The sequence below is a fragment of the Hyperolius riggenbachi genome, chromosome 2, assembly GCF_040937935.1.
Source record: "Hyperolius riggenbachi isolate aHypRig1 chromosome 2, aHypRig1.pri, whole genome shotgun sequence".
Taxonomy (NCBI): Eukaryota; Metazoa; Chordata; class Amphibia; order Anura; family Hyperoliidae; genus Hyperolius; species Hyperolius riggenbachi.
The window spans coordinates 330,165,557-330,192,084 of NC_090647.1; the positions used below are offsets into that span (position 1 = coordinate 330,165,557).

At 45.4% G+C, this 26,528-nt stretch overlaps 1 protein-coding gene across 1 annotated transcript in view; it reads left to right on the forward strand.

Annotated features, from left to right (window-relative positions):
* Nucleotides 1–26,528, forward strand: part of GUCA1C (guanylate cyclase activator 1C) — a 123,670-nt gene that overhangs the window by 43,447 nt on the left and 53,695 nt on the right. Inside the window, exon 2 of the mRNA XM_068269333.1 lies at nucleotides 2,764–2,913. Coding sequence (XP_068125434.1) covers nucleotides 2,764–2,913 — 150 coding nt within the window. The remainder of the gene's footprint in view (nucleotides 1–2,763; nucleotides 2,914–26,528) is intronic.

Genomic DNA, 26,528 nt, shown 5'->3' on the forward strand with positions numbered 1-26,528 from the left:
TAGCTGACCTTAAGAAAAAATTGGTATATATCTTTGCTAAAGAAAAAAACAGATACTGCATTAAAAAGAACAAAATGATTCTTCAAAAAGCATAAACTGTTTATTGCTTATTATTTTACACAGCAGGAAATTCAAACATTGATGCCACCATTCATATACACAGAATGGTACCGTACTGACGATCTGGAAGGGAATCTGGGGAAATTGAAAATACCCTGAACAGTTGAATAATATGGGTTTGGATTAAGTTGGAAAACAGGAGAGTAGATTTGGAGGGAAGGGATGGGTAGGAGGATAAAGACACACTGGTATCACGAAGACTGTATAACCTTGGGGTAATTTCTCATGTTAAAGGTTGAAAGACAGTCAAATAACATATTAGGTATTCCCTGGAGCATCTTGTATAATTTTACTGCTTTATGCTCTCTGGCTCTGCTTTTCAAGATTAATAATAAAAGTACAGTTTGAAAAAAAGAAATACTAGTTCAATTTGTCTTCAGTTCCTGGTATAGAGACCTTTCGCCTCTTTCTCCATTAGCAAAGGATGGGCCCAATACCTCCTCCTTGCCTTGAGTATAGACCTCCTGCAGTGAATGCCCAGGAGTAGAAAAAGCAGGCAGAAAATCTCAACACACATCCTACTAGTCTTCAATATCAACCTCTGTTATCCAATGCTATCCACAAGCCCAAACTAGAGAAGGAAGTGAGATCACACACTTACATAGACTAGGAAATAGACAGGATGTAGTTAGCTATTGGTTCTTTAACAGAATTCAAATAATGGACTGATAGGGAGAGAAAGTGCACATAGCTGAGCCTGTGACTGTAAAGACTGCATAATGTTTCCCCATAATTGTTGCTAAGTATAGCATCTTATCTTAGAGACATGTGGAATGATAACCTTGCATATTGGTTAATGTGGTGGCTCTGGTATTGGATTTGGCTTCAGGTGTCTGGATCCTGCAGTGCTACCAGGAGTTGGCCAATAAAGCAGGTGGTTTTGGCGTTGGGTGCTCAGCGCTGGGCGCCGCTATTGCAGTAGTGCTATAGTGCATGGGGTGCGCAAGAGTTATTATTTATCCCTCTGAGTTGCTACAAATCAGAGGGGGAATAGTTTTTCAAGCTGCTGGGAATTTGAGCAGCAGCAGGGTGAGCCATCATTTAGCTCATCCTGCGTCCAACTCTACCTATACGTATGTCCGGCCCATGCACATGGTTAAGCCCTTTAAAACTCTCAGCCTTGTTCAATGTTTCAAGCATGTGAGTGTGCAATTTTAGTAAAAGTTAAATGGTTTTATGGTTTTACCCCATAGTAGATGAGAGACTTTTATATTTAGAGGTGATATTCATAAGAGGACCTGTGGAGGGGGGGAGCTTGGGAAAGGCAGAAGGTGGCCTCAATACCTCAGAAGCATTGTGAACCCATTTTCCAGAACACTAAATACGTAGGGGGAAAAATTTACTCCCTTAGCCACTTGAAGACCGCAGTGTTAACTCCCCCCCCCCCCCCCAAAGACCAGGATATTTTTCTTGAAAAAGGCCACTGCAGCTTTAAGGCCTCGCTGCAGGGCTGCACAACTCAGCGCACAGGTGATTCCCCCTTCCCCTTTTCTCCCCACTAACAGAGCTTTCTGTTGGTGGGGTCTGATCTACCGCCCCCCGTAGGCTTCAGCCTATGACAGCCGATCACCCCTGACCCAATGGAGGGGATAGCCATGTCAGACAGCTGTCCCCAGTACAGCGCTGCCTAAGATCGCAGCACTGTACGGGATAATTAGATGGTGGTTTCGTCATCTAACAGTCTCCGAGCTGCGTCCTCTCCTACAAAAGCCAGTCTCAGGACTTTACGCCAATTGGCGTTAGGCGGCCCTGGGGCTGCCGCCTCAGTTATGCCCATTGGCGTGACGCGGTCTTAAAGTAGTTAAAGGGAACCTTAAGTGACAGTAAGGTCCCCAGTTTAACTTACCTAGGGCTTCTTCCAGCCCCCTGTAGTCAGCCTGTTCTCTCACTGTCTTTCTGCTCTTACCCATCCAAAAGTTGTATGGTTGGCCCCAGGTTGCATGCACCTCGATTGCAATACCTTGACTGGGAGCTGTCTGCGCTTGTGCAGTTTGAAAAAATTGCAACTGCGTATGCTCTGAGCACTCCCTACTATAGCCTGGGACCCTGCATGCGCAGTAACCCATGATTGGCTGAGTTGGGAAGATTTTGGAGGGGCACAGTGGCTGATAGGAGAAGAGCTTAAAGACAGTGATGGATCAGGACAACTACGGGGGCTACAAGAATCCCTAGGTAAGTTAAACTGCGGACCTTACTGTCACTTTAGGTTCCCTTTAACCTATTCTGGGTGTCCCAGATAACTATTCACATGCTCTGAGTAGGTGAAAAGTTCTCACCAATTTACCTTCATATTTGATGGGAAGACACATAAGGGAAGATAATTGATTTGATACATTTTGTGAATCAACCGATTTCCTACAAATTATCTCAATCTATATCCTCTACCGTTGTCCCCACTGTCGCAAGCAAGCTCAGCTTACAGAAATGAATGTAAGTGCATGCCCATAGATGTCTGGCCAAATGCCATTTGGAAACAGGACTCCCTTAACATAACCATGAACCACACAACTTGATTCACAAGGGAGCATTTATTTTTGTAATGCTTTAAGTTGGCTTTAAACTGGTGAATGAGTATTTTGGATGTGCTTTTATTTTGCTTTCTGTGTATTCTGCTGTTCATTCTGTAATTCTGTTCATTCCTAGGATGGATTTATCGACTTTTTGGAATTTATTGCTGCCATCAATCTGGTTTTACGAGGAAAAATTGATCAGAAATTAAAGTGGTATTTTAAACTATATGATGCAGATGGAAATGGATCGATTGACCGAAAAGAATTGCTAAGTATTATAACGGTAAGAAAACAAAAAGGACTTATTCTCTGAGGATGAAGACTGTTTATTGAAGTAGTTATACATCATTTTTGAGTTATTGCTCTTCTTTATGCCTTCTGTTAAAGTTTCTGCCCAATGGTTTATGTGACCCTGAGGCCATAAAAAATGTTGTGGCATGATTCCAGCATTCTGCAGTGTTCATCGGGGAATAATGAGGCCAAAGCAAGTTCAGGTTCTATCAAATAGTGCACACTTTGCAGAGTTTACAGTAAATTATTGATGAGCGTCTGACCTTGTCTGGCATGGAAGTATGATTCTTTCTGAAGTGTACAGTTATCCTTCACCAATATATTATAATTGGTCAGTTTTATAGTTGTACTTGAATTGCTTAAACAGATGTGATTTGTATCAGATAAGTAAGGGCTTATACAAATAGTAACCATAGCTGAGAATAATGCTGGCATTAGACTGTGGCCAGACATGCTAGGATGGTAATGTTCTAATGAAATATGTCAAGGTACTAAAATCTTATAGTGAAATTTTGAGCAAATTTTTAGTATTAAGAGTTTTCCAATCTGATCCCCATCCTTTTCCACATCCCACACTCCCTTCAATATGTGCAAGCTTTGTAACTGCCCAGGGCCCCATGGAAACTTACGTGATACCCTCTTCCCCATGATACACCTTGGAGAGGTTAGTATCTGCAACCCTGTTAATACTGGGTATTCTGTAGATTACTTAATTTGGGTAAATTGTAACAATGCATAGTATTCAGTATTGCGCAAATACACCTCATACTACATGGAAGTGGTAAAATTGGCCAATTAAGACTGAATGTGTGTGTCCACCTTTAGACTGGCCCTGCATGAACATGCTGTGCTGACATTTTAGCCACATAAAACCCTGTTAGAACCACAGCTGCTGTAGGGGAGTTCTAGCAGGATCCAGAAAAGTATAAGCTCAGGGAAAGTGTAACTATTTTGGATTGTAGAAAGACTAAAGAGTATCCTAGTCCTTTGCTAGCAGGACTATATGGTTATATAACTTACACCTAGTTTATACATAAAAGCTTAAAGAGACCCAGATATGAATAAAAAGCCTTTTTTTTACTTACCCGGAGCTCCCCCAGTCCCATAAGCATGGATGCGTCCCTCACTGTCCTCACGCGTGCCTACCGCGGTCTGCCCGGAATCCTCTGTTCAGCCGCAATCAAACCCCAGTAGATGGCTCAGTCTGACTGAGTGACATCAGCTGGGGCCTTCTGTGCTTGGCAAATTGGCAGAAGGCAGATTGCGGGTGAACGGCGGCGCTGGGGAGGACGGTGAGGGACGCATCCATGCTCATGGGACTGGAGGACGCCCTGGGTAAGTAAAAAACAGGCTTTTTATTCATCTATGGGTAAACTACCCATCCACAGCCACTACAGTAATATAGGTTGCTAAGAACATAGTTAAGCAGGAAGTGCATAAACCTAGACATGTGTATTAGGTGTACATTGAACTGCTTTGGGGTATGAGACCCAGACCCAACAGCCCATATGCAATTCACCTTTTTTTCCTAAGTTTTTTCCACCAGCAAGCAAGAAAATACTTAAAACAAGTTTGATAGTACTTTTCCACCTACTTTTTGGTACTTTTGTGAAGAAAAGTTATTCTAATTAGAAATGAAAAATGATCTACTAGGAGAAAACTCAGGCGAAAAAGCGAATTGCATATGGGTCATCATGTTTTACACTCAACAGGAGAAATTTGTAAGGAGTGGCCAATGTATTCACAGTGTTAGTCCAGTTATGGGCGATATACTGTATGATATGCATCAATGTGTTTAGTGATTACATTGTGAACCATGGGCAACACGGTGGCGTAGTGGTTAGTGCTCTTTCCTTGCATCGCTGAGTCCCCGGTTCTAATCCCAGCCAGGTCAACATCTGCAGTGAGTTTGTATGTACTCCCCGTGTCTGTGTGGGTTTCCTCTGGGCACTCTGGTTTCCTCCCACATCCCAAAAACATACAGATAAGTTAATTGGCTTCCCCTAAATTGGCCCTAGACTAAAATATACATACACAATACAAACAAAGACATATGACTATGGTAGGGACTAGATTGTGAGCTCCTTTGGGGGACAGTTAGTGAAAAGACTATATATACTCTGTACAGCATAAATAATAATATATTGTCCTGGGTCATGTTGGGTCTGGGTTCAATATGCTTGTCTCGGTTTATGCGCTTTACATATTGTTTCTTTAGGGTCCTGCATAGCTAGATTCTTTGTTCCCATATACTGTAGTGGATGTGGAAAGGTGGTATAGGATCTAGCAGCTAGTGTATAACTTATGCATTTTGAGAGGGCCAAAAACCAATATATTTTGCCTACTCCTATGTGTTAGACTTGTTTCTCAACATTTTACTGCGATGTACCCCTTTGCAAACCCCGTACTCACCAAGTACTCACAGCATAGTAAACATTATCACAAGTACCACTTGACAAATGTATATTTAAGTTTTAGTACATGATAATTGGTTCTAAACAATTTCCTAGCTATTGCTTTTAATTAGCTAAAACACTAATTTGGTGTTGTTTAAATAAGATTTATCATTTTCTAAAACTCTAAATTTGTTATTCTTGGTTAAAGATATCAAGCTCGAGTAACCCATGGAACCATCAGAAGTACCCCCTGGGGTACGCGTGCCACACGTTGAGAACCTAGGTTTTAGAGGACCCTTGCGCATGCAACCTTATCGTGTATATGGCATCTTTTAACATATGAATAAAACTTAAAGTAAACCTGAAGTCAGGAACCTAGTTTCAGGTTTGATCAAGCCCCTCAACCATCCCGTTTTCGTCGGGACTGTCCCAATTTGGGGGGGGGGGGGCCCTCCTGCTGCCCCGCACTGCCCACACCCCCCCCCCTCCCCCTCGTGTCCCAGCTGCTGGGGAGAGGGGGAAAAATGATCAAGGCGCCAGCCGCGCCGATGTGGGATGGGTGGCCGCGATTATATTGCTCCCTCCCTTCCTCCTAATCTGCCCCCAGTGTCCCCCCCTGCCTGCAGAGTAAAGTGCACAGTGGAGTGGGCTGTCATTCAATCTTACCATTGCCTACGTGCGTACCGGGATCTCATCTGGTCTTCTCGGCTTCCTGCTTCCTGTGACGTCACAGGAAGCAGGAAGCCGAGAAGACCAAATGAGATGCCGCTATGCGAGGAGCAATAGTAAGATTGAATGACAGCCCGCTCCACTGCACACTTTACTCTGCAGGCGGGGGGGGCACATTAGGAGGAAGGGAGGGAGCAATATAATCGCGGCCACCCATCCCACATACGCGCGGCTGGCGCCTTGATCATTTCATTTACTCCTCGCCTCTTCCCCACCCACGGACACCCTTACCCTCTTCCCCACCTACGGGCACCCTCACCCTCCTCCCCACCCACGGACACCCCACCCTCCTCCCCACATTGTTTATTTAAGGGATTAAATATCAATTTAAAAATGTTTTCGGTAGGCGTGTTTAGGGAGTGTGGCCTAAGTGTCCCGCTTTCTGATGACCAAACGTTGGGAGGTATGGTTTGATACTTACCTAAATAGAGGGAAGGCTCTGGATAGTATAGAGCCTTACCGTTCCTTCATCCAGCTGGTCATTGCAGTGTCAGTTCTGGTCATAGCTATGCCACCGAATACCTGTTTGGAACTCCTTGGGCAATTTTCAGAATGATTTGCTAATGCTTACCCGAGTGGTTCTGAGGATCAGCTCATCCGTACCGCACATGCACAGTACGGATGCACGAGTCTTCAGAACTAGTCGGGGATGCAAGTAGTTCCAAAGGCTGCCCTAGGCGTTTCGAACAGCTATTCAGTGGAAAAGCTACAACCAGGATTGGCAACGCAACAAATGGTAAGGCTCTATACTATCCAGGGCCTTCCCTGTACTTAGGTAAGTATCCAACCTCAAGTGAGTTTCCACAGTTTTACTTTAAGTTCAATATTCAGTAGGGCTTCGACGTTTAGTTATTCGGTTGATGAGTCTTGCTCCCCTTGATCAGATTTCTATGTAATGTATCAGTTACAACAGACACACGTGTACTGTAGTTTTAAAACATATAAAGCAGTGTTTACAACCTTACTTCACTCACCTCCCTAATTTAAAGATTTAGGTAAATATAGAAATAGCAGCATACATATTATTGAATAATAATAGCTCTCCTACATGAAGTAACCTGTGTTTCATCTGTTTCATCTGCAACACACAGAGTACAATTAGATCTGGCATAGCAGATGACAGCTAATAGACGTTGCAGCTACGTAAGCAAGACCATTTCTGGGAAATTCCATCATAGAAAAAAACAACGACTCAGCTATGAAGCATAAGGCTATCGTAAACATAATAATGTGCATTGACTTCAGGTTGAGGATGAGAGTCGAAAGCATTGGTAAGGAGGATTTATTTTAGCATGTGAAGTGTTTTTAAGTTCTATGCATCTGTCATAGATCTTTGCTATACAGATTACTCTGTATGTTTTTTATTACATACACAACAGGAAGGGAGAACAGATTTACTAAGCCTAGGTTCACAGTGGTCAGTTGCATAACACATGCATTATAATGTGTTATGAGTGTGAACTGCAATGAAGACTGGACATCGACTTCAATACAAAGCCTGTATGCAGTGAGTTAGAATAACGCGATCAGTTACAACGCCAAGATGGCAGGTGATGCTGCTGCCTTAGGCAGCATCACACGGCATAATACCCACCCCCCTCGCTCCCGTCCGACGCTGGTTTCGGGTGGCTGCTTCCTGCAGCAGGACAGGCTAGCCGAGTCCCCTTCGCCCTGTCTGCTTGTAGTAGACCTCAGATCTGTGTGATCCGCAGCGCTGCAGGAAGGAGAGCGGTTCCCATAGCAGCGCATATACCGGAACTAATTGCTAGAATTGGCCCTGACAATGCAGGACTGAAAATAGGCCCATAGAATTTTATGGGCAGTGAGTTGACATGCAGAATTATTCTGCAAAGCAACTGAGCACTGTTAACAGGGCCTAAGACATCTCCAGTGATAGCTGAGAATCCCCAGTGGAGCAAACCAGGACTGAATAAATTAAAAACTATTTGCTATTCAGTGGTTGGGAGTTGCCACTCTTGCCTTGGTTATATCAGCTTAACAAGAGGGTTGTTGAGTGGTTTGTGAATTAGTGGTTGTGTTGTTGCAGATGCAAGCAGCATTCACAGCAAGAGATGTTTCTTAACCATTTAAGCTTCCTGGACGTAGAAGCTATGCCCAGGAGGCCATGCGCACTCCCGCAGCCGATCACGCGCGTGCACGCATGCTACCGGCTGCAGATCGTTAGCCCAGGAATCAATCAATCAATCAATCGGGACATGGTGCCCGATGATTTCTCTCCCCTGCAAAAAAAGCGACCGCTTCTCTCGGAAGCCTCGCTTTTCCTGCCTCTTGCGTCCCCCTACGTCCCTCTAAGCGTACATGTTACGCTTAGAGTGACGTCATGTAAACAAACTCATGGCTGCCATCTTGTGGCCAAAAAGTAAAACTACATCTAAATGTAAAAAAAAAAAAATACACATATATTTACATAAAAAAAAATACTATTTACATCCCACCCTCCTAAAAATACCCACATAAAATGTTTAATAAAAAAAACAAAAACATTACATTAATAAAAAAAAACGTAAATATTTACCTAAGGGTCTAAACTTTTTACATTAATTAATGTAAAGATGAAATATTTCTTTTTTTTTTTTTTTTTTTTAATTATAAGCTTGTAAACAGTGATGGATGCAAAACGGAAAAAATGCACTTTTATTTCCAAATAAAATATGGTCGTCATACATTGTGATAGGAACATAATTTAAATGGTGTAATAACCGGGACAAATGGGCAAATACAATACGTGGGTTTTAATGATGTAGGCATGTATTATTTTAAAACTATAATGGCTGAAAACTGAGAAATAATGATTTTTTTCCGTTTTTTTTCTTATTCTTCCTGTTAAAATGCATTTACAGTAAAGTGGCTCTTAGCAAAATGTACCCCCCCAAAGAAAGCCTAATTGGTGGCGGAAAAAACAAGATATAGATCAGTTGAGTGTGATAAAGTTATAGGCTAATAAATGGGAGGTGAACATTGCTCAGATGAGCAAAAATAAAGTGAAAATGACTGAGGGCTGAAGTAGTTAAAGGGAACCTTAACTGAGAGGGATATGGATGTTTCCTTTTAAACAATACCAGTTGCCTGGCAGTCCAGCTGATCTCTTTAGCTCCAGCAGTGGCTGAATCACACACCTGAAACAAGCATGCAGCTAATCCAATCTGACTTCAGTCAGAGCACCTGATCTGCATGCTTGTTGAGGGGCTGTGGCTAAAAGTATTAGAGACACAGGATCAGCAGGAGAATCAGGCAACTGGTATTATTTTAAAAGTAAAATCCACAGCCTTCTCAGTGTAGGTTCCCTTTAAATAATTACAGCACAACCTGAACATACTGAAAAATAAGTCACCCTGGGCACATGCATGAGTCTGCCATCACATGACTGCTAATTTACTTGCCATCAGTACTTAGCATCAATAGTGACCACCGTGAATGCAATGCACAATAAAAATCCTTTTATCAAGTATGCAAGCTCACCTATGTGTTGCATAGTCAAGTGTATTGCACAAAAATCTTTAAAGGACAATGATTCCTGGAGCCGAACTGGTTAATTCTTAGCTGATTCTTCTCAATCATAGAAATATATACAAAGATGACAGAATTCAGAAAGAAGAAGACAGGAAAGAAAAAAATGGACAAAGATTGGGTCCCCACCGCCAAACCTCCCCCCTCCCACGAATGGTGGGATACTGTTTTTGTATTTTCACGTAGTTTTTGCGTTGGCAATAAGGTTACATGTGATAATATTCAATCCATTGAACACTCTCTGTTTGGGTGATGTGTTGCAATGAATGATCAACACAGCAGCCAACTTCAAGTGAAAGCCATGTTTTTATATAGCCCACGCATTCTGGTAGGATACAGTCTTGGATAGCTTTTTATTGGTGTATATGATATGACTGCTCTACAATTTTTTTGCACATCAGGCGTGTGCAATTTAATCTGACTGCACAGGTTCTGGCTTGTTTACTGAGGCAGCAATATTTACTGTCAATTTGTCTGACTACGCTGACTGACTATACATGAAGATCACATTACAGTTTAATGTCAACAATATTCTATTTGGAACATGGAGATCTGATACTGGATTGTTTCTGTTTGTGTGGACTGTTTAGCACCATAGGTTTGTTTGCAGGTTTTAAGCTGTAAACCTGACTGGACTACCTTTGGTATTTGTTCATACTACCGATTAAGGTATTTTTAAAATGTCTTTTTAAATATCTTGCTATCTTTGCATGTTCATAGAAGAATTATTTTATTCAAAATATACTGTATTTCGTATTTCATAGTATTTTATTTATCTAATATAGAGGTATTAAAGGACATCTGAAGTGAGAGGTGTAGGCTGCTATATTTATTTCCTTTTAGGTCGCATTCACAGTGGGACGTTGCGGTTTAATGCGACATTAAAGTCGCAACTTGTCTGCATTAAGAGGTAACACACTGAAAGCAGCGAGTTTCCACAACACAATATTTTTTTCAACGCGACTTTAATGTCGCACTGTGAACAGCCCATAGGATTAGCATTGCAGTGTGGTAAGCTGCGTTATAAGGCTTTATAACGTGCGACCATAACATCCCACTGTGAATGCGACCTTAACTACTTTGGCCTCCTGGACGTACTAGCTACGCCCAGGAGGCCGTGTACGCTGCCGTGCGCCCCCGCGGCCGATCTCGCGCGTGCACGCGCACTCCTGGCCCGCAGTTCGCTAGCCAGGCAATCAGTGAATCGGGCTATGGTGCCCGATCACTGATTGCTCTCCCCCCGAGAAAAACCGTCAGCTTCGCACGGAAGCTGAGGTTTTTCTGTTCCTATTTCCCCCGACGTCACTCTAAGCGTCCGTGTTATGCTTAGAGTGACGTCATTGTAAACAAACTCATGGCTGCCATCTTGTGGCCAAAAAGCTAACTGCATTAAAATGCAAAAAAAAATGAAAAAATAGACCAATATGTAAAAAAAAAATTGATTTGCATCCCACCCTCTCAAAAATACCCACATAAAATGTTGAATAATAAAAAAAACAACAACATTACAATTAACCACTTCGCCACTGAGGGGTTTTACCCCCTGACCACCAGAGCAATTTTCACCTTTCAGCGCTCCTTCCATTCATTCGTCTATAACTTTATTATTACTTATCGCAATGAAATGAACTATATCTTGTTTTTTTCGCCACCAATTAGGCTTTCTTTAGGTGGGACATTATGCCAAGAATTATTTTTTTCTAAATGTGTTTTAATGGGAAAATAGGAAAAATGTGGGGAAAAAAATAATTATTTTTCAGTTTTCGGCCATTATAGTTTTTAAATAATGCATGCTACTGTAATTAAAACCCATGAAACGTATTTGCCCTTTTGTCCTGGTTATAAAACCATTTAAATTATGTCCCTATCACAATGTTTGGCGCCAATATTTTATTTGGAAATAAAGGTGCATTTTTTTCAGTTTTGCGTCCATCCCTAATTACAAGCCCATAGTTTATAAAGTAACAGTGTTATACCCTCTTGACATAAATATTTAAAAAGTTCAGTCCCTAAGGTAACTATTTATGTATTTTTTTTAATTGTAAATTTTTTATTTTTTTTTTAATTACAAAAAAAAAAAAATGGGGAGTGTGGGAGGTAATGAGTTAATTTTATGTGTAAAAGTCATTTATTTGTATGTGAAAAATGTGTAGGGTGTAGTTTACTATTTGGCCACAAGATGGCCACAGTAACTTTTTGTTTTAATGCGACCTCCAAGCTTCCTTCCGGAAGCTTGGAGGAAGAATAAGGAGGCTGGACACGTGAGTTTTTTCTCACAATGATCGCGCTGCCCATAGGAGAGCAGCTGATCATTGCGGGGCTTAGATCAACGAACGGGAATGGATTTTCCCGTTCATTGATCTCTGGGCGAGCGGGCGGCGGCGGTTTTACTAGCGGCGGGCGGCGTGTTTACGAGCGGGAGCGCGGGCAGCGTCGGGAACGCGGAAAGTACGTGTTTCTCCGTCCCTGGTTTTTAAAGGATGGAAAAAGGGGCGGAGAAATACGTACGCGCGGGGGTAAAGTGGTTAAAAAAAAACCACATAAATATTTACCTAAGGGTCTAAACTTTTAAATATCTATGTAAACATGAAATCTTTCTATTTTTTTTTTAATTATAAGCTTGTAAATAGTGATGGATGCAAAACGGAAAAAATGCACTTTTATTTCCAAGTAAAATATTGTCGCCATACATTGTGATAGGGACATAATTTAAATGGTGTAATAACCGGGAGAGATGGGCACATACAATACGTGAGTTTTAATTGTGGAGGCATGTATTACTTTACAACTATAATGGCCGAAAACTGAGAAATAATGCATTTTTTCCGTTTTTTCCTTATTCTTCCTGTTAAAATGCATTTACATTAAAGTGGCTCTTAGCAAAGTGTACCCCCAAAGATAGCCTAATTGGTGGCGGAAAAAACGAGACATAGATCAGTTCATTGTGATAAGCAGTGATAAAGTTATAGGCTAATGAATGGGAGGTGAACATTGCTCGGATGCATAAAGTGAAAACGACTGAAGGCTGAAGTGGTTAAGCAATACTAGTTGCCTGGCAGTCTTGCTGATCCTTTGCCTCTAATACTTTTAACCATAGACCCTGAACAAGCATGCAGCAGATCAGGTGTTTCTGACATTATTGTCAGATCTGACAAGATTAGTTGCATGCTTGTTTCTGGTGAAATCCAGACACTTCTGCAGCCAAATAGACTAGCAGGACTGCCAGGCAACTGGTATTGTTTAAAAGGAAATAAATATGGCAGCCTCCATATTCTTCACTCTTCATTTGCCCTTTAAATAGGTCACTACTCATGTTAAAAATGCATTTCCCCAGTGAAAAACTTTAAAATCAGTCTTCTCAAAAAATATAACGTCTTCTTGATTTTTTTTTCTTTTACAAATTCACACTGTTGGCTCAGACATACTTAAAGTGGATCCGAGATAAACATTTACTCCTTGCATAATTGTATTCCTTTCATATAGTTTATAGGGCATTCCTCAAGTCAAACTCTTTTTTTGTTTTGTTTTAATACTCTAATTCCCTATATACTAAACAAGCCTCGCTCACAGCTCCGTTTGTGCCTTGGCACTGTAGCAAGGGCTTATGGGAGCTCAGTCTGGGCAGGAGGAGGAGGAGGTTACTAGCCATTGATTTCGTAGGCAGAGGGGGGGGGGGGGGGTAGGAGGAGAGAGGACTGAATTTACACACAGGCAAGCTGATAGCATCTCCAGCCCTCAGCCTGTGACAATGTGACAAACAGAACATGGCTGCCCTCATTGTATCACAGGAATAAATAATCATAAACTTTTGAAGCTATTTGCAGCTAGATATGCTGTGTAAACTATCTAAACTTTAGATAAGATATATAGACAAGTTACTTGTTATAGTTAGTTTTTCATCTCGGATCCGCTTTAATAAATTAGGGGATTTGCAATAAACCACAAAACTCAGCCCCTTATGTAGCAGAGTTCTTTGTTTTCTTGGTCCTCCTCAGATAGCTGCAACTGCTTGCTAGTCTCTTTAGGAATGCACATCATTGTTGCAATGCCCAATCCATTGCCATGATGTATGATGCTATGTGTGATTTAATCATTTGGGATACTATTGTACAGCTACATAAAGTTCTACTCCAGGGATCATTGTGTATTTTGATGGGTCCCCTGAGGGCTGGTTCACACTGGGGCGCTTTTCAGCACAAGTGATCAGCAAAAGCACTGTGCAAATGTGTCCCTATGGGATAATTCTCACTGATTTTGGGGGGATTGGGATGCGATTCTCATTATCATGAATGGGAATCACAATCTCAAATCATGGCAAAATTGTGATGGTTTGTGCTGCAAAATAGCGAACTGCAAAGCTAGGGCAATGCCTTCCTCTCAGTAGCATGTCTGTGTCAAATGTTATTCCTATTACTACCATATGTTTAGGGGAGATGGGAATTACCTCCTTTATATCTGGAGGTAGGCCGAGGGGGTCCTTGGATTCTCGGTGCCCTCTAGTATAATAATAATAATAATAATAATACCAGATGTCCACTACCTATCAGGTAAATAGGTGAATGGGGCATTTTTTTTTTACCTTCACCTATTTATAGTAAACAGTTACATTTAAATGTAATTCTAGTTTAGAAAAGATTGATTTTTTTATTGGAAATTTTCAATAAAACATTAAAGGGACCCAAGCAGAAGATAAAAAAATGAAATCGGTACTTACCTGGTACTTACTTCCAGCCCACTGTAGGCCGCGAGGTCCCGCAGCATCCTTCTGGCTCCTCTCCCAGTCCCACTGGTGATTTAATTACCGGCGACACCCGGGCCGAGTGTCGGCCCGACACTTCCTGAACGGTGACACTCGGCCCGGGTGTCGCCGGCAATTACATCACCAGTGGGATCTGTTGAATACATAAAACATATATAGTATAGTCAGGGCCGGATTTAGGCCAAGGCCTAGGGCACCACAGGAGCAAGAGCACCAAAGCAGCAGGCTAAACTGGTGCAGCATTTGCAAGCTTGCAAATGCTGCAATGTAGGGAGATCAGGTGAGCGAGTGACCCGACACTTCCTGAACGGTGACACTCGGCCCGGGTGTCGCCGGTAATAAAATCACCAGTGGGACTGGGAGAGGAGCCAGAAGGATGCTGGGGGGCTTGGCGGCCTACGGTGGGCTGGAGGAAGCCCCAGGTAGTGTTGCTCGGATACCTCATTATCCTATTCGAGTTTGGTCGAATTCGGATAGTAAACTATCCGAATTCACTCGAAGTTCAATATCCAATGTAATCGAATATCCGATTCGACCTCGGATATCCGACGTCACTATCCGAGTCTGTATTCGAGTAAAATATTCGAGCTGGCCTTAAATAGCTTGTAAGACTTGTATTGGGGGTCAATGATGCATGAAACCACCTTTTTTATGAAGAAAAACATCAAGTGATTAGGTGGTGATGTAGTAGGTATAAAAAAGGAATCAAAAATAGTAAATTAACTTCGTGAAAAGTGTTTGCATGAGAAGGTGTGTCCAAAATGGTTGTAAGTTGGAAGTCTTCATTTACGTCGTCTTCATCTTCTTCTTCTATATCTTCTTCTTCTTCTTCTATATCTTCTTCCTCTTCTTCTTCTATATCTTCTTCTTCTATATCTTCTTCATCTTCTTCTATATCTTCTTCTTCTATATCTTCCTCTTCTATATCTTTTTCATCTTCTATATCTTCTTCTTCTATATCTTCTTCTTCTATATCTTTTTCTTCTATATCTTCTTCTTCTATTGTGAGAATCTGCTCAGCTGCCTGTGCAGACAGGCAGCGTTTTGACCACTGTTCACGTCTGCATTCTGCAGGTCTCTTTAAAGAGAACCCGAGGTGGGTTTGAAGAATATTATCTGCATACAGAGGCTGGATCTGCCTATACAGCCCAGCCTCTGTTGCTATCCCATACCCCCCTAAGGTCCCCCTGCACTCTGCAATCCCTCATAAATCACAGCCAGGCTGCTGACAAACAGCTTGTCAGAGCTGGCTGTGTTTATCTCTATAGTGTCAGTCTGCTGCTCTCCCCGCCTCCTGCAGAACTCCGGTCCCCGCCTGCATCCCTTCCCTCCCTGCTGATTGGAGGGAAGGGACCGGGGCAGGGACCGGGGTAACAGTAAATTCGGGCGCCTGAGGCTAGTGGACAAATCGGGCGCCGCCATTCACTCCTATAATAAATATCGTTTAATGGGCGCCCGATAGGAAAAAAGGGCGCCGGAGAAAAATAACGTTTTAAAAGCGGCGCCCGGAGACTTAATGTTTTATTACTGCTTCTCATGATTACACATTATTTAATGATTTATACATTTTTAAATATTATTTTTAAACGAAAAACAGTACAATATTTTTTTTCAAACATTATTTTTAAACGAAAAACAGTAAATTTTTTTTTATTTTCATTATTTTTAAACGAAAAAACCAACAGGGGGGGTCTTAGGTTTAGGCACCAACAGGGGGGTCTTAGGTTTAGGCACCAACAGGGGGGTCTTAGGTTTAGGCACCAACAGGGGGTCTTAGGTTTAGGCACCAAAAGGGGGGTCTTAGGTTTAGGCACCAACAGGGGGGTCTTAGGTTTAGGCACCAACAGGGGGGTCTTAGGTTTAGGCACCAACAGGGGGGTCTTAGGTTTAGGCACCAACAGGGGGGTCTTAGGTTTAGGCACTAACAGGGGGGTCTTAGGTTTAGGCACCAACAGGGGGGTCTTAGGTTTAGGCACTAACAGGGGGGTCTAGGGGTTAGGGGTAGGTACAGGGAGGGTTACTTAGGCACCAACAGGGGGGGTCTTAGGTTTAGGCATCAATAGGGGGGTCTAGGGGTTAGGGGTAGGTACAGGGAGGGTTACTTAGTAATTTTTTTTTTTAAACGTTATTATACGTTTCACTATTTAAACGAAAGATTAACTTTTATTACAATTGCCGATTTAATGCACATTATTTAATGATTTATAACTTTATAAAACATTAATTTTAAACGAAATACAGTACAATACATTTTTAAACGTTATCCATGCTTATCGTTAAAAACCCGGCGCCCTTTTTTCCCAGCACCCCTTTTTAACGTACGCGGGACCGGAGCTATACAGGAGGCGGGGGAGCAGCTGAGACTGACACTACAGATGTAAACACAGCCTCACAGCACGGCTGTGATTTATGAGGGATTGCAGAGTGCAGGGGGACCTTAGAGGGGTTTGGGATAGCAACAGAGGCTGGGCTGTATAGGCAGATCCAGCCTCTGTATGCAGATAATATTCTTTAAACACACCTCGGGTTCTCTTTAAGAGAGACTTTTTGTCAGTTCTGCAGCTTGCTGCTGAGGAATTTGCATACATTCGTTATGCAAATCCCCTACCTGCCTCCTGTGATGACTGGCAGTATAAAGGTTGGGATTACCCACAGTCCTTTGCTGGTCATTCCTTCAGGGTTTGTAGTATACACTCCTAGAGAGTGTCAGCCATGCTACTTCTTGTTGAAGTTATCTTAGAGTAATTCCTGGAAACTGTGCTAGGCAGATTTCCCTAGTGCAGTTAGGATTGTTTATCTGTTTTGTTTGTCTGTTGCGATTGTCCTGTCCCAGCGGTGGTCGATAGGAAGTCGTTCTGATCTCTGTTCTTGGAGCATAGCTGGTGCATCGGTTGCTACCAGCTATCTCTTCTGTTCTGCCTCTCTGGATCGCGCTAGCCATTTTTCGCTAGCGCTGGGGATCCTTCTGTTCTGTCTCCTGGGATCGCGCTAGCCACTTTTTGCTAGCGCTGGGGATCCTTCTGTTCTGTCTCCTGGGATCGCGCTAGCCACTTTTCGCTAGCGCTGGGGATCCTTCTGTTCTGTCTCCTGGGATCGCGCTAGCCACTTTTCGCTAGCGCTGTGGATCCTTCTGTTCTGTCTCCTGGGATCGCGCCAGCCACTTTTCGCTAGCGCTGTGGATCCTTCTGTTCTGTCTCCTGGGATCGCGCTAGCCACTTTTCGCTGGCGCTGTGGATCCTTCTGTTCTGCTACTCTGTACCTGGATCGCACTCGCTTCTCGCTAGTGCTGTGGATCCTATCTCTCGCTTGTCCCTGTTTTCGTGTGTCTGTCTTGTCTGCTACGACCGCTTGCTGGAGGCTCGGTGAGGTAACCGTTAAGCAAGCGTTCGCGTCCTCTGTTTCATGTTTGTCTGTCGATGGTTAGTTAGGCGTGCTTGTCTCTATTGTGCTTATCACGTGGAGACCGCGCATAACCGCGTGCACTGTTGCGAATGAGTGCGGTGTTCGCGGTTAGCTAGCGTTTGTTGTTTTCCGTATCTCCTCATTGTATTATTTGCTGTGCCTTTGCTACTCTCGTGCTCCGCCTTGCTGTAGCCTTGTGTCACGTCTGGCGATCGCACCTCTCGCGATCGCGTTCCTGCTTCTTATCTGCTGTGGTGTGTGCACAGTCGCGGGTTGGCGACTAGTTTTATGCACACACACACAATCTGTCTCTGTGCTCACTCTCAATCGCTTCTCTTGCAATTGCGTTTCTTCCCTTCGTACAATTCCTGTCTGGCGTGTGTGGTAGAGCAGAGGAGCTGTTCCTCTGCGCTCCACAGCTCCACCTGCCGTCAGGAATTTCCCTCTGCAGGTGCATTGCACCTACTGCTGGGTTCCTGCAAATTTATACGCTTGTGGAGGAAATCCGCCGTGTCAGCGCACGTCTGGTGCGCTGACCACGGAGACGATTCCACAATCGTTACATCTATATCTTCTTCTTCTTCTATATCTTCTTCTATATCTTCTTCTTCTTCTATATCTTCTTCTTCTTCTTCTATATCTTCTTCTTCTTCTATATCTTCTTCTATATCTTCTTCTATATCTTCTTCTTCTTCTTCTTCTATATCTTCTTCTTCTTCTTCTTCTTCTTCTATATCTTCTTCTTCTATATCTTCTTCTTCTTCTTCTATATCTTCTTCTTCTTCTATATCTTCTTCTTCCTCTCCTATATCTTCTTCTTCTTCTATATCTTCTTCTTCTTCTTCTTCTATATCTTCTTCTTCTTCTTCTTCTTCTATATCTTCTTCTTCTTCATCTATATCTTCTTCTTCTTCTTCTTCTTCTTCTTCTTCTTCTTCTTCTTCTTCTTCTATATCTTCTTCTTCTTCTTCTATATCTTCTTCTTCTTCTATATCTTTTTCTTCTTCTTCTTCTATATCTTCTTCTTCTTCTTCTTCTATATCTTCTTCTTCTTCTTCTATATCTTCTTCTTCTTCTTCTATATCTTCTTCTTCTTCTATATCTTCTTCTATATCTTCTTCTTCTTCTTCTATATCTTCTTCTTCTTCTTCTTCTATATCTTCTTCTTCTTCTTCTTCTATATCTTCTTCTTCTTCTTCTTCTATATCTTCTTCTTCTTTTTCTTCTTCTATATCTTCTTCTTCTTCTATATCTTCTTCTTCTTCTATATCTTCTTCTTCTTCTTCTTCTTCTATAGCTTCTTCTTCTTCTATATCTTCTTCTTCTTCTATATCTTCTTCTTCTTCTATAGCTTCTTCTTCTTCTTCTATATCTTCTTCTTCTATATCTTCTTCATCTTCTTCTTCTATATCTTCTTCTTCTTCTTCTTCTATATCTTCTTCTTCATTTTCTTCTTCTATATCTTCTTCTTCTTCTTCTTCTTCTATATCTTCTTCTTCTATATCTTCTTCATCTTCTTCTTGTATTTCTTCTTCTTCTTCTTCTTCTTCTTCATCATCTTCTTCTTCTTCCTCCTCTTCTTCTCTATCATTATATTATGTGTCTTTGTTTTCCTTTCTTTTGTAATATTTTTTTTTACTTCATTTGTGGAAATATTTTATTTTAATAACACCATAGTTATATTTGTGTTGATGGCATATTAAGGTAGGTAGTGGCACATTGCAAGCCACAGCGCCTTTTTCTGTGTACCCTGGCGGTGGTAAAACACAGACATCAGCAGGAGGAGGAAGTAGTTGCAGGCTTGCAGCTATTTGTAGTGTGTGGTAATAGTCGGTCGTTACTCGGTAGGAGAGTGGGTGGGCAGGTGGCAGCAGAAAATAGTTCTTCTTCTGTTCTCCCTGGCAGTGGTAGCAGCACACAGACAGCAGAAGCTCAATGCAGCTACAGGGGAAGGCGTAATGTGTGTCAGGCAGTGTGATGTGACTGACATAATAGGCCCTGGTTCCTAGCGGTGGTACCAGGACCGTAAATGAACATCATGAGGTTCCAGACAGCGGTCGTGAAGCCCACATTGTGTCCAATACACAATTGGGACAGCACAGTTTTCAACCCGGACACCTCTAAAATAATTACAATTTTTTGTTTTTGTTTTTAAATTATTGCAGCTATTGTTGAGCGTAATAGCTGGTGGCACATGGGCAGCAGCACCTTGTAATGTGTTCCCTGGCAGTGGAGAGGAGACACAGACAGCAGGAGGAAATATAACAGCAGGCAGCGTGAGGAGGATAAGTGTGTGGCAGACTGGCATTTGGCAGCAGGCAGGAGGGCAGGCAGCGAGACATAGTAGGCCCTGGTTCCTAGCGGTGGTTCCAGGACCGTAAATGAACATCATGAGGTTCCAGACAGCGGTCGTGAAGCCCACATTGTGTCCAATACACAATTGGGACAGCACAGTTTTCAACCCGGACACCTCTAAAATAATTACAATTTTTTTTTTTAATTATTGCAGCTATTGTTGAGCGTAATAGCTGGTGGCGCATGGGCAGCAGCACCTTGTAATGTGTTCCCTGGCAGTGGAGAGGAGACACAGACAGCAGGAGGAAATATAACAGCAGGCAGCGTGAGGAGGATAACTGTGTGGCAGACTGGCATTTGGCAGCAGGCAGGAGGGCAGGCAGCGAGACATAGTAGGCCCTGGTTCCTAGCGGTGGTTCCAGGGCCGTAAATGATCATGAGGTTCCAGACAGCGGTCGTGAAGCCCACATTGTGTCCAATACACAATTGGGACATCACAGTTTTCAACCCGGACACCTCTAAAATAATTACAAATTATTTTTTTTTCAAAATGAATGCAGCTATTGTTGAGCGTAATAGCTGGTGGCGCATGGGCAGCAGCACCTTGTAATGTGTTCCCTGGCAGTGGAGAGGAGACACAGACAGCAGGAAGAAATATAACAGCAGGCAGCGTGAGGAGGATAAGTGTGTGGCATTTGGCAGCAGGCAGGAGGGCAGGCAGCGAGACATAGTAGGCCCTGGATCCTAGCGGTGGTTCCAGGGCCATAAATACACAGCATGAGGTTCCAGACAGCGGTTGTGAAGCCCACATTGTGTCTAATACACAATTGGGACATCACAGTTTTCAACCCGGACACCTCTAAAATAATAACAATTTTTTTTTTCAAAATTAATGCAGCTATTGTTGAGCGTAATAGTTGGTGGTGCATGGGCAGCAGCACCTTGTAATGTGTTCCCTGGCAGTGGAGAGGAGACACAGACAGCAGGAGGAATTATAACAGCAGGCAGCGTGAGGAGGATAACTGTGTGGCAGACTGGCATTTGGCAGCAGGCAGGAGGGCAGGCAGCGAGACATAGTAGGACCTGGTTCCTAGCGGTGGTTCCAGGGCCATAAATGAACATCATGAGGTTCCAGACAGCGGTCGTGAAGCCCACATTGTGTCCAATACACAATTGGGACAGCACAGTTTTCAACCCGGACACCTCTAAAATCATTACAATTTTTTTTTTTCAAAATTAATGCAGCTATTGTTGAGCGTAATAGCTGGTGGCGCATGGGCAGCAGCACCTTGTAATATGTTCCCTGGCAGTGGAGAGGAGACACAGACAGCAGGAGGAAATATAACAGCAGGCAGCATGAGGAGGATAAGTGTGTGGCAGACTGGCATTTGGCAGCAGGCAGGAGGGCAGGCAGCGAGACATAGTAGGCCCTAGTTCCTAGCGGTGGTTCCAGGGCCGTAAATGAACATCATAAGGTTCCAGACAGCGGTCGTGAAGTCCACATTGTGTCCAATACACAATTGGGACAGCACAGTTTTCAACCCGGACACCTCTAAAATTATTACAATTTTTTGTTTTTGTTTCAAAATTAATGCAGCTATTGTTGAGCGTAATAGCTGGTGGCGCATGGGCAGCAGCACCTTGTAATGTGTTCCCTGGCAGTGGAGAGGAGACACAGACAGCAGGAGGAAATATAACAGCAGGCAGCGTGAGGAGGATAAGTGTGTGGCAGACTGGCATTTGGCAGCAGGCAGGAGGGCAGGCAGCGAGACATAGTAGGCCCTGGATCCTAGCGGTGGTTCCAGGGCCATAAATACACAGCATGAGGTTCCAGACAGCGGTTGTGAAGCCCACATTGTGTCTAATACACAATTGGGACATCACAGTTTTCAACCCGGACACCTCTAAAATAATTACATTTGTAAATTACATTGCAAATTAATGCAGCTATTGTTGAGCGTAATAGCTGGTGGTGCATGGGCAGCAGCACCTTGTAATGTGTTCCCTGGTAGTGGAGACACAGACAGCAGGATGAAATACAACAGCAGCAGCAGGTGTATGTGTGTGTGCCAGTCGTCACTTCATGTCCCCCTCTCGCCGACAACAGGGGCCATGAATTCGCCTTCCACCCAAGCCTGGTTCATTTTGAGAAACGTCAGTCTGTCCACAGACTTGTGAGACAGACGAGATCGCTTCTCAGCGACGACTCCACCGGCTGCACTGAAGCAACGCTCTGACAGTACGCTGGAAGGGGGGCAGGAGAGCACTTCCAGGGCGTACTGCGCAAGCTCGCTCCAGATCGGCAGGTGCTTGACCCAATACTCCATGGGATCAACAGGGGCCACGCTGTCAAGCCCGCTGAAGGACCCCATGTAGTCAGCCACCATGCGGGTCAAGCGCTGCCTGTGACTGGAGAAGGATGCTGCTGCAGGCACCTCCTCTCTAGTCCTTGGCAGCTCTACACTCATGTAGAGCTCTTGGGTCAGAGACGGCAGGTCTGTGGTGTGCGTGCGCATGCTGCTGGTGGATGCAGGCACCTGCTGCTGCCTCTGTGCTGGCTGGACAGTGGGGGTGGATGTCTGAGGGAAGGCTTCCTCCAAGCGCTCAACAAGGGACAGCTGCAAATCCCTCATTTGTTGCTCACAGTCTCCTCCTGCAGGCAGGAACTGGCTGAGCTTCCCCTTCAGACGTGGATCCAGCATCATGCAGATCCAGATGTCCTCCCTCTTCTTCATCTGGATCACCCTTGGGTCCTTGCGCAGGCACCTCAGCATGTGCGCTGCCATTGGGAAGAGTCTGGCCACGTCTGTTGGCACATCATCGGCATCCCCAGAGCCGAGAGTGCTGTCCTCCTCTTCCTCTGCCCCCTCCACCTCATCCTCTCTCCACACCTGCACCAGTCCAGGGGCTTGATTCACAAAGCGGTGCTAACCTACTTAGCACGTCTAAAGTCTTTAGACGCGCTAACCAGGGTGCTAAGTAGGTTAGCACCGGATTTCTCAATCAGATCGCGCGCTAACTTTGCGCGCGCAAAGTTTTACGTGCGCAAAGTTTTACTCGCGCTAAGTCCCATAGGCTTTAATGGGCACTTCGTGCGGAGCGCCCTGCGCTCTGTGCAGTACGCGCGTAAAGTTTTACGCGCATAAAGTTTTGCGCGCGTAAAGTTTTATGCGCGAAAAGCTTGTTTAGACGTGCTAAGGGGGTTTTCACAGGCGTGCTAACAGTTAGCACCGCTTTGTGAATCAAGCCCCTGCTGCGCTCTGCTGCTCCCCCTCATCAGCAGCAAGGTCAGGGACCTCCACCAACTCCGAGCCCTCCTCCTCAGAGGTGGCCTGTGAAGCTGCCTGCAGCTCCTGCTGGTCCAAGGCTGCCGCTCCCTCTTCCAGCAGTGCATACAGGGCCCTGTCCAGCACACACACCATGTGCACCCACTCGCACACCATTGCATGGTCCCTGCTCACCATGTTGGTGACCTGCAGGAAGGGTGCCAGGACTGAGCACACCTGCTGCATGTGCCCCCAGTCCTCCGTGGAGATGATGGACGGGAGGTTGGTGGCGGCACGCCCAGTTGCAGTGAGGGAGGCAACTGTTGCTCGTGCAACGTACTGGCTGACAGCCTGCCTCTGTTCAACTAGACGCTCCAACATCGCCAGGGTGGAGTTCCAGCGAGTTGGAACATCGAGCATGAGCCGGTGCTGTGGCAGGTGCAGCTCCTTCTGCACCTCTTCCAGGCTCGCCACGGCTGCAGGCGAGTGCCGGAAGTGATGCACAACCTTCCTTGCCACCTCAAGGAGTCGGTCCATCCCCTGGTAGGACCGCAGGAACTTTTGGACTACCAGGTTTAGGACGTGCGCCAGGCAGGGGATGTGGGTCAGGTCTCCCCTGCTGACTGCAGCAACCAGGTTTGCCCCATTGTCGGACACCACCTCTCCGACTCTGAGGCCTCTGGGGGTCAGCCAATTCCTCTCCTGCTCTCGGAGTTTGGCCAGGACGTGGTTCGCCGTCAGTTTGGTCTTCCCCAGGCTGACCAATTCCAGCAGCGCTTGGCAGTGGCGGGGCTTCACACTGCTGCTGAGGTGGGGGTTTGGGCTGGTGTGCCAGAGGATGGAAGCGGATCAGAGGAACCTGCTGCTGTTCCGCTGACCCTGCATGGTGGCACCACCCACTGCGTTGTTGGTGCTGCTGCTCTGACCGATGCTGCTCCCCCCTCCTCACCCCCGTCCACCAAGCTGACCCAATGCGCGGTGAAGGACAGATAGCGGCCCGTCCCAAACCGGCTGCTCCACGAGTCCATGGTGACGTGGACCCGTTGACCCACCGCGTGCTCCAGCCCTCTCTCGACATTGGCCATCACAGAGCGGTGATGTGCAGGGATGGCCGTGCGTGCAAAATAATGTCGACTGGGGATTGGCCAACCGGGGGCTGCACACATCAGGAGCGCACGCATGTCGCTCCCCTCCTGCACAAGGGAATAAGGCAGGAGTTGGGAGCACATGGCCTGTGCCAGCAAGCCGTTCAGCTGACGCACGCGACGGCTGCTGGGAGGCAGAACCCTGACCACCCTGACCACCCTCCCTTTTGCTGGCACGGGAAGCAGTGGAGGGAGCAGAGGAGGCCACTGAGGACTGGCTGCCAGAACAGGCCTCAGTGTCGGCGGCAGGAGTTGCAGAGGGAGGAGGAGCAGTGCGTTGCTGACGCACTCCTGCTGCCGACGGCTTCGCAGTGGTGGCGGGTCTGCCACTGCCACTGCCAGCTTCCTTCAACTTCACGAACTCCTCATGCTCGTGAAAGTGTTTCCCTGCAAGATGGTTTACCAGCGAGGTGGTGCCAAACGCAGAGGGCTCCTTCCCTCTGCTGAGCTGCTTGCAGCACTGGTTGCAGGTGGCATACTTGCACTCCAAATATGGAAGGGTGAAAAAATTCCATATTGGGGAGGTGAAGTTGCCCCTTCGGCTGGAAGGTGCTGCTGCCGCCGGTCTCCCTGTAGTGGTTGGGGGGGGGGGGGGGGGGGGGGGTTCTTGGTGCGGCTGGTGGTGGCACTGGCAGAACTCGTCTCCTGATCAGCACACTGTGTGGCCTGCATACCACGCCCACTTGTGATCCTGCCCATGCCTGCGATGCTGATCCTTCTAGCAAGGCCCGCAGATGCATCCTCCTCCTCCTCAGAGCTGATGACATCCCCACTCCCAGGACCTGGCAACCAGTCTTTGTCCTTCACAATGTCATCATCATCCTCCCCCTTCGCAAACATGTCCTGCTGGGATCCCCCAAACTCCCCTTCTGCATGCATGGGCGGATGGACAGTCACCACTGTCTGACTGTCCAAAGCATCATCCCCCAAAGTGCCCATCAGCATTCCTTCCTCCGCCAATTCTGCCGCAACAGCATTCCATAGCCCCGCTGTGCTTGGGGATAACATGAAGGTGATGCTGAGTGACAGGGTGCTGGTGTTGCCCGCTGGGGCTGGAGAACTGCACTCCTCCTCCTCTCCCCCAGGCAGTGCTGGGCGGCTGCTGCTGCTCTTGCGAACAGGAGTGGTGACGGGGGTGGAGGACTCGGTTCCAGAGCTAATGGTGGCCTGCTCATCCACCATCAGTTCCACCACAGCGTCTGCGTCCTTCTCCTCAATAGGACGGCCACGACCTGGCGGTGGGAGGAACATCTGGGCCACACGCTGCTGCTGCTGCTGCTGCTGTGTCTCTGCAGCGTGACTCCCAGCTGTTGCGTGGCCAAGGCATCCACGGCCAGTGGCTAATGGCGGAATAGCCACTGGTGCAGACGCAGAACTGCGCATGGTGGTGGTGGCACGGCTGCCACGCCCACGACCTCCTCTCTTGGCAATGCCCTTGCTGCCCTTGCTGCCCCTGCCCAAACCGCGGCTGCCAGTGCCAGACACTGTATATTTTTAATATTATACAATTGAAAAAAAAAACTTATGTATGTAAAGGCGGGTGGGACAAGTGGGGTACTTTAATGGGGTGGGACTGGTGGTGGTGGGTGTGTGAGGTGACGGACAGGTGTACTCTACAGCAGAGATCGGTGTAGCGCTAACGAGAGAGTGCGCACTGCGCACACAAAGACCCTAGCTGACGCTGACTGAAGGTGTCCCTATACACAGACTACAGTACAAGTCAGCAAATACACAATAGAAGTAATAGAAAAAATAGGACGGGTGTAGCACTAACGAGAGGGTGCGGCGGACAGCGCAGATGTGCACTGCACACACAAAGACCCTAGCTGACGCTGACTGACGGTGTCCCTATACACAGACTACAGTACAAGTCAGCGAATACACAATAAAAGTAATATATAAACAATAGGACGGGTGTAGCACTAACGAGAGGGTGCGGACAGCGCAGATGTGCACTGCGCACACAAAGATCCTAGGTAACGCGGTGACGGACGGTACCTATACACAGACTAGAGTACAGTACACTACAGTACTACTAACTAAACAATAGAAGAATCTAGCTAAATAATACAACAGGTGTGACTAGA